Below are 12,620 nucleotides of genomic sequence, written 5' to 3'. Positions count from 1 at the left end.
CGCAGCAGGCTGAAAGGTCTCGGAACTTGTGGCCTTTGGGATACTGAGGAGTACAGTCTCCTGGGCCTCCTAGGGTTGTGTTGGTGTTGAGTCAGTGCTCTGACTTCTAAAGTGCACCCTCAGTTTTGGATGTTATTACAAGGTGGATCCATAGTGTGAATGGCTCAACTCCTCTCAACAGGTTGGACTTGTAACCTGTTCCCACCGTAGCACTTCCTGCTCTAAAAGGAAAGGAAGTAAAATGCAGTTAAACTTTCAGCACTTCTTTGATGCAAAAGACAATGTTGTCTGAAAGAAAAAGAGCTGAATCAGTAGGTGTCCCTCTGCTAGGTGCTGATTGCCACTCACAGCAGGCTCAGAGGTGGTCAGTGAGCTGCCCTTCAGAAGCGAGCTTCCTGTGCAGGAGAAGCAAGTTAGCGGCAGGGTCAGGAACTGCCCGAGCAGCCCCTCTCGAGTTCTCTGTAGCTCAGGAAAATCAGTGAGAGTCCCAAAGTTTGCTCATCTGCTCCCCATACTGTGGTTCCTAAGAGGTTCTTGTCTGCATTCAGAGAAAGGGAGCTGATGGGGCAAAAAGGTTTGCGTTATAAGACCAGTCGGTGACAGCTTGTTTTTATGACTTGGCCTGACTTTATTATTCTAGGTGTTTCTTTTGTTAAAATTCCTTTGTGATATCCTCTACAGATTAGTGCAGAAGTGGGACAAACAAAGCTTTCTCATCCAGCTGAAAATATCTTTTGGTTTTCCAAGTCTCTTCTGTATCATTTATCACAAATTCAGCTAAATAAGTGATGATTAATCTCTTGTAATTTTTGTAATATTCAGATTATGCATAGTAGGGAGAGTACTTACTGCAATGAATTTGAGTTCAGACTTGATGAAGGATGAAAAATTAGGGCATTAAGTAAAACAGGATGTGTTAAGTGTCATGCATCTTAATGAGCAAGCGCATGACATCAAATGAAAGACATTATTTTCTAGTTGCTTTCTCATGGAAAGTCTAGCTCTTTAGAAGAATTTTTAAGAGGAGATTTGAAGGAGCAGAACCAAATTTAGAAGTCAGCTTTTCTAGATGTATGCTGACCCACCCAAACCTGTGGCTCATTGCATTCCCTCCAAATCCCATGGGAACTAGCTTCTTGCAGGGTATTTGGCCTCTGTTACTGCCGTAGTTGTAAAAAGCACAAGCAAATGATTAGTTTAGCTGTTAAGTATTGTACCCGCAGCTGTAAGAAAAGTGTTGGATTGGCACCCCTTCCAGGAGGGCTGCGTGCAGTCCTTGGTACAGATTGCTCACAGGAGCATGAACAAATTCAGTCCGTCATTTGATGGAAATCAAACCCATGTATAAATAAATAAATAAATAAAAATTCTGCAGCAAGTGTATGCAAACTTCTGAAGTGATTGCGTTATTACATGGTTGGTTTTGATCAAAATATATTTAAATAGTTAATCAGCCTTGTTAGGACATTACTTGTCAGGTTAACAGTTGGAATCCTTCAGCTTTTCAAAGATGCTCTTAGCAAAAATGGCAAGAAATAAGCTTGAGGGTGCTGCACAAAAAATATTGATACAAGTAATGGTTCAGTCAAATATCCTCTACAGCATGGCTTGGGGAAAAAGCTTCTGTTGGAAAAAAGATGCAGAAAGTAATGACAAATATTGTCAGTGAGACTGTTTGTTTTTTGCTAATAAATGGTGATAAATATTTTTTTAATGTTGAATAAAAGAAAAATTTGGCATTTACTGTCCTCTTATTCATGTTAAGTTAAATTTCTTCTAGTGATTTAAATGGACCAAGGAAAGGTGCAAGTGTGAGTGTTTCAGAGCCTGGAGTCTCCACACCAATCTTCACTATCTTCAGAAGAATCACATGTGATCTTTGTTTAAAAGGCTATATGTATATATATTATTTTTTTTTTCCTACAGACTTGAATGGGATGAGTATGGTAAGGAGCTTGTGCTTCTCCTGCCCATGCACAAATCTCACCCCTTCTGGTACAAACAACAAAGCAAAAGAAATCAAGTTGTCCTGCCATACAAGAAAGCCAATTCTGTGCCCCCGGCTGGCTTTTGAGCAAGAAAACGAGATGGTTAATTAGTGCTGACTGTGGCCTTGGGGGGCCTAGGTGGTAACTTGAGTATTACAGCTGTGTCTGTTGACTTCTTTTAATTAATTTAATAGCTTGCGTGTTAAATATTACTTGCGCCTTCTTTTGCTCACCTGGTGCTATTGCAGTGTGACAATAACTGTGTGGGTGACAGTGTCACAGCACAGTGTGTAACTGCTATCTGAAACAAAGAGCTTCCTAATATCAACAGGAGCGCAGGCCTTCCCTAAGACCAAAGCATGCAGAATATCTCCCAGTGTTTCTTGGCAGGATTTAAAACAAAACAAAAATAGCTGAGAAAGCTGTGCACGTCCTCAATCACTTGAGGACAGTCCTGTAGCCTGCATCCATTTCTTGCCTCTCCCTACCCCCTCGTGTCTGGATTTGATCCCGGTATTACTGACGCTGCGGCTTTGCCTTCCTCTGGTGCCTTTCATTCAGGGTTCTGGAGGATTCAGACCCTCACGAGATGCTAGAGGGGCTTTTCAGGACCCTGCAGAATCCCCTCTAGAAGTGAAAATGAAACTGGGGGGAGGTTAACACCATGAATTTAAGAAAGAAAAGGATGAGGCAGTATGTAGATGCATCTGTGTTTAGTTTTGCAAATCTGTGTGCAAATTAGATGCTGTTTATTACTTATTTTTTTCCTTGCCTTTGGCAGTGTGGCCGTGTGGTTTTGCATGCATTCTTACAAGGATCGCAGGATCCTTGACACGCTGACACGTTCCCTCAGTGACTGAAAGCGGAGGCCACGGATCCTGGCACTGGCTTTGCTCCCCCACGGCACCCGCTGCCAGACCGCGGCCACGAGCCTTCCTCAGCACAGCTCCTGCCTTCTCTCGACAGAGGGGCTTTATGTGTGGGACGAGGGCCTGCAGATAGGTTTTCATGAAATACTAACAGACGTGAATTTATCATGAATTCCAAAGCACAAAGCGTGTTGCAATTGTTTTAAATGAAAGTATACTACAGAGGTTAAATAACAGCATGTTCGGGGCTTGTATGCTGATGCTACCACTAATATATTTTAAAACTATAGATGTATGTTTGATAAATCTTAAAACTATTTTTGTGTTCCTTGGCAAACTTGCTTTCAGACACAGTGACATGCCCTGTGGGGACAAATCAGCCTATAGCAACTGGGATCGAGGTCTTCTGCTGTTCTTGTCTGTGCCCTGAATTTGATGTTTAATTTCTCATTGTCTCCATTGCTCCATCAGCACCGGAGGCACTAATCCCCTCTCCCTTAGTGTGCTGAGGCTGCTGGGGGCTCCAAGTTCTGCGTGGCGATGCGCAGACCTCGCAGAAGCAGCACGGGTGGGCAGCAGCAAGGCAGGCTGCGCCATGGGGCGGGAGCCCTGTGGTTGTGTCAGCAGCTTTTTAAGCACCTGCCATTGCACCACAGAGCTTAGACAACAGTCTTCCCCCTGCAGTGATTGTCCGAAGGGCATGCTGTTAATTGTTTCAGGGAAAGGAGCTGCTTTGTTTCTGTTTGCATGGTGACAGACTGAACAAGGAAAGATCATGCTATTAACCTGGAAGTTGCCTAGCATGACACCTTTATGTTGTCCTTGATGGATTATGCCACACATAAACACATTGTGGGTGTCCTGGCTGTTGCACGTGTTTTTCTTAGCAGCAACAAAAACGTCAGATGTGTCATCTGAGTCTGTAGGAGGCTGTAATTCCCACAGACACTAACGAAAAAGAGCTATGGAGAGCAGCCCTAGATTCAAGGTACCTCTGTGTACGTGTATTCAGTGTCTTTTACTCTCCAAAAAGAGTTAAGCTTAGGATTTTCTGTCTAAACTTGCTAGTAAGAATCATCTGCAGAGGAACACACAGTAAAACTCCAGCAGTGCCTGATGAAGGAACAGGAAAGCTCCCCAAAGGTCTAGCAGCCAGTGTCATGCCTGAGTAAGGTGAAGGAGCAGCAGTTCCTACTACAGGGTGCTACTTTTTCTTACACTGAGTGGTGTAGATCTTTTCCTTGCTGCTAGCAGGCAAAATCCACAGAAGAAAATGTCAGTTATCACAGTGAATTGTTTTGGTGGTCTTTATTGAGACAATCTGTCTAAGGATATAAGTGGATGAATTTGATGAAGCTCACCAGTCTCTCTTCTTGAGAAAATACAGCTGAAATCCATTCTTATTTGAGCCTGGCTTCATGATCTTGGTGGGTTGTGTTGGTGAACTTTGCTCATTTCTGGTGGGTTTTTGACAGAATTCATGCCCACATATAAGAGCTCCAGATTCTGTATCTCAGAATGAAGCAAAGTGTGTAGACATGTGAACCCATGTAGCTTGAATCCTGAATTAGTAACTTCTTTGTAAAAGCATGTGTGTTTTATGTGGAGGAAGTGGTACACTGTGGTACAGAAAAAGAAGAAGGGAGTGGTCTGAAAAAGGATTGCTAATTCAAGAAGAAACTCTTTGAATAATGTTATAGGTAGAAGAGACTTTAACCAGTCTGGTGATAACATGTTTTTTATATTTTAGTACAGTAATTGACCTTATGAGTCAGTTCATGTGTGCCTGATGGTCATTATTTGTGCTAAGTGGAGGCAGTTGTAGGGAAACAATCAAGTGACCTTTATCAGGACTCATTCAGGACTCATTTTCTCACTATAGAACTGTTTGGAAACAGAAATAAAATGATTGTCATAATGTGTAAGCGCTATATTATATATATTCATAATGTATACATGTATATATAATTATAATGTGTAATCAATCTTCTTAATTGCTGCTTTTCTTCTAATAGAACCACCTAGGGTTGTCATTTCGCCTAAGAATCAGACTTTTACAGAAGGCTCTGAAGTGTCCATCAGATGTTCTGCAACAGGTTATCCAAAGCCAACAGTAGTATGGACACACAATGAAATGTTTATTATTGGTTCATACAGGTAGGAATTAAATTCTCTCTCTCTCTCTCCCCCCCTCTCCCCCTTTTTTATGTATGAGAAAGAAGTTGTGAAGATTGCTGAAATACTCTGACTTTCTTCCACAGGATCCTGCAAGTTTAGGAAATAGTACCTCAACTTTCATCTTTATAACTCTTTAATTTCAATTACCTCATCTCTAAACTAGAAATACTGTGATTAGCACCTCCATGTTCTTCTCGTAGTGAGGGGCCCAAAACTGAACGCACAATTCAAGGTACGGCCTCACCAGAGCCGAGTACAGAGGGACAATCACTTTCCTGGTCCTGCTGGCTGCACTATTCCTGATCCAAGCCAGGATGCCATTGGCCTTCTTGGCCACCTGAGCACACCACCCGCTCATATTCAGCCAGCTATCAACCAGTATTCCCAGGTCCCTTTCTGACGGGCAGCTTTCCAGCCACTCCTCCCCCAGCCTGTAGCGCTGCTTGGGGTTGTTGTGCCCCAGGTGCAGGACCTGGCACTTGGCCTTGTTGAACCTCATAGAGTTGGCCTCGGCCCATGGGTCCAGCCTGTCCAGACCCCTCTGCAGAGCCCTCCTGCCCTCGAGCAGATCAACACTCACTCCTAACTTGGTGTTGTCTGCAAACTTACTGAGGGTGCACTCGATCCCGTCATCCAGATCATCGATAAAGATATTAAAGAGAACTGGCCCCAGTACTCAGCCCTGGGGGATTCCACTAGTGACCGGCCTCCAGCTGGACTCAACTCCATTAACCATGACTCTTTGGGCCCGGACACACAGCCAGATTTTAGCCCAATCAAGCGTATACCCGTCCAAGCCATGAGCAGCCAGTTTCTCCAGGAGAATGCTGTGGGAATGTTTTTTACAAGATTTAACTCAATTGTCTTCATAACATGCATTGATTTCCTCTAATAGAAATAATAATACCAAGTTGTTTATGTTGTTTATCATGAGAAAAAGCAATACCTGTTTGTTAACCATCTGGTCATGCTGCTGTTCTTGCTTGGAGTGTAGATGTAACACTTTTTTCTTTAACTAGCCATTTTGGTTGGTCCCCTATGTATTTCCAGGTACAGGCTGACCCCAGAAGGCACCTTGATCATAAGAAAGGCAATTCCAAAAGATGAGGGAGTTTATGGTTGCTTGGCAAGTAACTCAGCTGGGACAGCGAAACAGATATCCACCCTTACATACATTGGTAAGTAAAAGAAGTGATGTAGTGAAACTAAAAAAGCAAACTAATACAACATCAGGGTGGTGCAGTTAAAATTTGTGGTACTATGCAGCTCATATTTGTAGAAATTTACCAAAGCTCTGGAGAGATTCGTCCCTTTTGTTTTCTGTTAAAATCTAAACAGTATTGTTAGTATGCATTAGTAGCTTTCTGTTTCTTATGCTGTTTAAAAAAAAAAAAAAAGATTGAATACTAATGTAGGGTAGGCATGCAAAACTCAGTAGGTTTTTGGAGAAGGAATCATGTTTCTATAAATTCCTGTAGTGTGCTTAGCCATGTGGAGTCCTAGTCCAAATCATATCCTCTAAATACTATCCTATATTTTAATAGAGTACTAAAATTCTTAGTGACCAAACTTTGGCTGAAGAGGGGGAGAGAAAGGCTTTGAAGCTTTTTACTTTCTAAATGGTCAAACTCTTCCAATTCTTTCGTTCTATTCCTGCATATTCTATATAAGGTCCAGGTGTTCTGACATTCCAAACTCTACTTTTTTTTCTGTTACCTAGTATTTATCTGTCAACTCACATGATTTTAAAGCCTGTTTGAATTTTAGTGCAAATATTTTTTGTATACCAAGAGAAAGTTAAGTCTTTCATCTTAAAAATGGTGAATGCTTTAGATGAGGAACTCATTTTCTCTCTGTTGTTTCTTTATAGAGGGCCCAACATTGACTGTAGTTCAGAGTGAAATTCTGGTTGCTCTTGGAGACACAACTATTATGGAATGTAAAACAACTGGAATCCCACATCCCCAAGTTAAATGGTTTAAAGGTGCACTTCTTTGATTTATTTACTTTAACAGCAATATTTAGAACAATGATCTTGAAGGGACTTCATTTTTCTCAAAAGCTTATGTAGTATTCAACCAGTGACTGACCTGTGAAATTCTCTAAATCTAGAAGATATGACACAACCTCTCGCTCCTGTTTAAATACAGTGAATGAACTTACCCTAGAATAATTAAAAAGAAAAAGCTGTGCCTCTTTTGTGCTTAACTAAGCATCATGCCTTATGCTTCATGCTTAGCTATATGCTACAAAAGTCATAAAACGTCTTTCAATGCGTGGGCCAATTCTTAATGTTACGCAGCAGTATTATGGCTCCTGCTGAGCTTGAGATGTAGCAGAGCTGTTCTCTAGGTTTTACAGAGTTCCCAACTTGGCATGGAGCTGGCAGACAAGTGGCTGCCATAAATAGTCTCTAATTAAGTGGCTGCCACAAATAGTCTCTAATACAGCCTGGCATACTGTCCTAATGCTGATCTCTGTCCAAAGCTACTTCAGTTTATATTTCCCTTGTAAAGTAAATATAAATAAAATGGGATTGTGTCTAATGCAGGAATAAATTTTCCCACTGAGTTGAATGAAAATCAGAGTATTTATCTACTGAATGAATACAGTCAAGTTGTGAACTAATCTCAAACTTGGACACAGTTCTGTAGGAGTAATTATGGTAAATACCCTGTTATATTTCATTTTATTTTTTTTCTGTCTGAACTTAGGTGACTTAGAGTTGAGGCCATCAGCATTTCTCATTATTGATTCTCATCGGGGTCTTTTGAAGATCCAGGAAACACAAGATCTGGATGCAGGTGATTATACCTGTGTGGCTACCAATGATGCAGGGACAGCTTCTGGAAAGATAACTCTGGATGTTGGCTGTAAGTAGCTTGCTATAGTGCCTTATTTACGTGAGCTTTTCTCACAAATACGTGTGTACAAGTCTTTGAATAATTGTGTGTACTGGGAACTCCTATTTGGTGGTGTTCACTGAGCTAAGTTGCCCTGTCCTATTTGGATTCCCAACTTCCCCTCACTCATCTTTTGCAAAGAATAAAAGTTTTGAGGAGGAAGACAGAGCCAGAGAAGGAGGAAACTGTTCAAACCTCAACCTAACATAGTTCTCGTGTAGAGAATACATTATACTAACTTGAGTTACTATGTAAGTTTATTGTAACTTAGTTCTTTCTGTCCTCTTTTCCAAAATCTTTCTAACTGCCTGGGGCCTGACATGTCATGCCCCATTAAATGGATGTTTCTGTCAGTCATGTATACTTTCTGAACCAAGGGGCAAAGCTGTTTGAAGGAGAGGAGGAACTTGGTGTTAACTCTTGAGCATTCACATTCATATGAAAGGGGTGGCTGTATTTTCATTATTTTGAGATGTTTAGCCTGTTTCTGACCTCCTCAATATTGCTAAGCAGCATGCAAGGCTGCTTTTGTGTGCTGTTGCTAAAGTTGGGAATCTGTTCCTAGGATCTGATGTACATAAATGGTAGATAAATGTGGGTCTGCACAAGCAGAACTTTACTGTCATGTTACAACCTTGATTCACTTTCCGTACTCCTCTTTCTTCTTTCCCAGCTCCCCCAGTTTTTACGCAAGAACCCAGTGATGAATCTGCTAATATCGGCTCAAATATCACACTGCCATGCTATGTTCAGGGTTACCCAGAGCCAAAGGTTAAATGGAGGCGGCTGAATGGTGCTTCCCTTTTCTCAAGACCATTTGCTGTTAGTTCCATCAGTCAATTAAGAACAGGAGCTCTATCAATTAATAGTAAGTAGACTAAACCTTATGAAGAAAAGGTGCCAAAAGGAAATACGATGTATACAATGCATTTAAGTTGTTATGCTACTATATAAATGTGTTATCCCTGTAAAAATACTGTATATTGTCAGAGATTGTGTTTCTGATACTGATTCCATTGCTGTTGAGATGTATCATTTTCCCATGAGTCTGTGAATTCTGTTGTGAGTGGTCATTGGCTTCACTCTTCTTCACAGAAACAATTGCACTTTTATTTAAATAAATGTGGGTCATTGTCTGTGTTGATACTGAGGAGCCACAGATGATGATGATGATATTATTATTATTATTATTATTATTATTAGTTTGTTTTAAGAATTGTTTTTAAACTTACTGTTTTAGACAAGTCCTAATTTGTGTAATAATTAAGTATTCTGCAAGTGTCTTTGCAATTTCAGTCATCTGGAGCATTTCAGTCAGCCATAGACTAAATGATGTTATTCTGTTTTCTTAATCATCTCTTTTATTCCTCTCTAGACATAATCAGGATGGGTGAACTAATTCCTGTATTCTATCTGTACAGTATAGTAATTCATGTGTTATGTGGGTATCTAGTCAAATACAGACACACAATGCTGTATGTAGTAAGCAGTATACCACAGAAAATGCACTGTGCGATAGTGTATGTATGTGTGGATATGTAAATCACTACTATATATTATTTATACGCAGTAGTGTATACTGTATTAAAGTATATGCAATATATAAGTGATAAAAAGTATCTTATTTGTGCCATGCTTTTTCACTGAAGCACTCATATAGTCATTGTTTCCCTACTTGGTGACAGAAGGAAAGGAATGATCTAGCAAAAAGAATATTTAAAAGTGAAAGGTAAAAGGATAAGGTATTCATGTATTGCAAACTTCTCAGTATCATTTCAACTGCTGGAATCTCATCTTTCGTTTTTGTTTGTTTGTTTTCCCCTCTAGATTTGTGGGTCAGTGATGAAGGGACTTATATCTGTGAGGCTGAAAACCAGTTCGGAAGGATTCAGTCACAGCCAGCCACGATCACAGTAACTGGACTGGGTAAGACAGCTTGGTGTCAGTGACATCCGTGAAAGGAAAGAGTGGCAGCATTTCCGTACTGTGAATATACTGGAGTAGGTGGCAGTCAGTGGTGTTTTTACGATACGTAGGATGTCTATGGGTTATGTACATACACAGGCATATATCTATATATTTGCATCTGTAGCTGCATTTACATGTGTAGTCGGCCACACCAACTGAATCAGAAAACATTTGCGTGGAAGATTGTAATTAAATTCAGTGAATTTTGCACATTAGAACATTGTCTTTTTACTGGCTACAATAATTTGAATGAATTCCAACTACGTATTATAGCATAGACCTTAACAATTATTTATCTTGTGTCCTGTTTCTTACTGCTAAGTAAATAGATTAAGGAATGAAAAATCACCATAATGCTGAATGCTAATGATTGTTTTTCTGACATTTAATTCGTATTAAAAAAAAAAAAAAAAGGAAAAAAAAAAAGGCAGCAATGAACTTTCTTAGGGCAATGCATTGATATAACTGGAAAGGAATCTTAGTGATCCAAGAAGACAATAAATGTCCAACTTTGACAAGAGTTGCGCTATTAAGGAGTTGTTTATTATCTCTGTTGGGCAATTGGCAATAAAAGCAAAAATAATGCAATGGAATGTACACATTTGTGGGTGGGTTAGAATGGATCTGTCTGCCATCAAAGAAAACATTCGTTAACTTAAAACATGTGGTAGAAATCTGTGATGCTAATAATCTTTGATAGACGAGATGTTTTTACCTATTTAAAATTGTTAATTAATTCCCATTATTTAAAAGTAATTTATGAAGCACATGCACAGGATTTTGTTCTGTTGCATCACACAGAATTTTCTGCTGTGCTATTGACCTCAATTCTAAGCCTTTAAAATTTTACGCCCAGTGGAAATTACTGCGTATTTATTGTGCTCACCAAAACTGCTACTTTTGTTCTTCAGTGTTTTGCCCAGGTAAGGAAAAATGGTATATCAACTTGGTATCCACAGGAACATGATTTTCCAGGAAAATGCTGGACTGGATCCAATTTCAACTGGACAATGTCTTCTCTTTGCTGCCATTCCTTAATCTTAGGATCACTGTATGTGTATTCCTTCAGCTTCCTTTTCTCTCCTATGCTATTCCATCCCTTCCTTTGCGTGTTTTTTTTTTTTTCCCTGCCTTCATCATTGACATTTCAGATACCAGAACCTTATCTGGTATGTTTTGTCCTAAGATTAAGTATGTCGGTACTTACCATGCTGTTTGTTGACTGCTACATTTTTTTTCTTTCTAACTTTTTTTCCCCTCTCTGTGTAAATCATATGGTTTTCATTGCAGAAAACTTTCCTGCTCTGTATTTGCATAGTGTCTTGCACAAGGAGACCTTTTTCTGATGCTGCTGCATCACTAGTGCATCACTAGGAGCATTACTGACAGGACATGAATATATATTTAAAAAATAAAATAATCCTATTATTTCTTCTAATTCTTCTTTTTTTTTTTTTTTTTTTTCCCAAGTTACACCTCTGATTGGAATAAGTCCAGACACAGCCAATGTAATCGAGGGGCAGCAGCTCACTTTGCCATGTGTACTGCTTGCTGGAAACCCCATTCCAGACCGGAGGTGGATTAGGAACAGTATGGTGGTAAGACTGTTTTGTTTCTTGTAAGATTTGTTGGCATAGAAAATCAACAATTAATGTTTTAAGCCATGGTGACAACTGGGTTTAATTTCCAAAAATTGATGTTCAAATATAGTGACAGGTGTTATGCTTACAATAAAGATGCTTCGTGAGATTTGTCTGGCTCACTGGAAACAAGGACGTGGTGTCAATGAGGTGAGTTACAGCTGACCACCACCATGCAGCAGAAGCTGCTCCTTCCCCAGGAGACGCCAGGTGGCCGTATCTGTAAGGCAGTAGCTGCTTCTGAGTTTCCGCAGGTGCTGTCATTTGGGGTGCAGCCATTCCCCTTGAGAAATGACAGTTTATTAGTGTTTGAAATACAAAAGTGGAAGTGTGGCACGCTGACCATTATGCCTCACTGTGATCTCTGCCTACTGTAGGAAATTTATAACTCTGAAGCATGGATAAGGGAATGGAAGATGGTCGTGGGGGATAGGAGTGTCTATACGTGAACTTGGAACCAAAGTATTTGTGAATTGTCCTTTTATCTTCTATTTTACGTACTGTTAAAGCTGTTTCATGCATTCTTGTTAGCTCCTGCCTGGTAGCCTTTGACTCTAAAGATAGGAATGCTAGTGGAAAATACCCACCAGAATAACAAAAGCGTTGGAATTTAAACCCTGCTGACTGAAAAGTATTTCTTTTTCCCTGATTTCTTAAAATAAAGATACTAGAAAATCTCTGTAGATTTAGTTTTTTGACATGAGGTAAACATCCCTGTACCGTGCACTCCTTTCTTAGTGATGCAGTGCTCAGAGCACGAAACCTTGTATATTTTCTCTCTCCTTTGAGAGCACACCGTTGCCAGTTTATAACTTCTGCAGACAGAAAGGTTACACAGACTCTGCGCCTGGGCTGGTTGTCTGAGTGAAGTTTTGTTTCTTTAGTAGCAGCTGAATTGCTGAATTTGAGATCCCCAATTTTTAATCTTGCTTGCTAATTGCTCCCTAACGCCCTTTCTTCATGGCTGTAATTAAAAAATTGGTAGCAAAAATGTCTGTATGTGGGTTTTCGTATTTTCCATTAGATATGCTTTCTGTGATTTTTTTTTTTCCTCAAACAGCCTGCTGTGCAATC

General features: G+C 40.0%; 1 protein-coding gene across 1 annotated transcript in view; it reads left to right on the top strand.

The window, feature by feature from the left end:
- Positions 1-12,620, top strand: part of HMCN1 (hemicentin 1) — a 199,482-nt gene that overhangs the window by 68,965 nt on the left and 117,897 nt on the right. The window contains 7 exon segments of the mRNA XM_048058996.2: positions 4,873-5,014; positions 6,086-6,213; positions 6,906-7,019; positions 7,750-7,908; positions 8,612-8,806; positions 9,766-9,864; positions 11,377-11,504. Of these exon segments, the coding sequence (XP_047914953.2) occupies positions 4,873-5,014; positions 6,086-6,213; positions 6,906-7,019; positions 7,750-7,908; positions 8,612-8,806; positions 9,766-9,864; positions 11,377-11,504 (965 nt within the window).

This window comes from Anser cygnoides, chromosome 8 (assembly GCF_040182565.1).
Source record: "Anser cygnoides isolate HZ-2024a breed goose chromosome 8, Taihu_goose_T2T_genome, whole genome shotgun sequence".
In the NCBI taxonomy this organism is placed as follows: domain Eukaryota; kingdom Metazoa; phylum Chordata; class Aves; order Anseriformes; family Anatidae; genus Anser; species Anser cygnoides.
The sequence above is the reverse complement of the archived record's forward strand: the minus strand, read 5'-3'. Positions and strand labels throughout refer to the sequence as shown.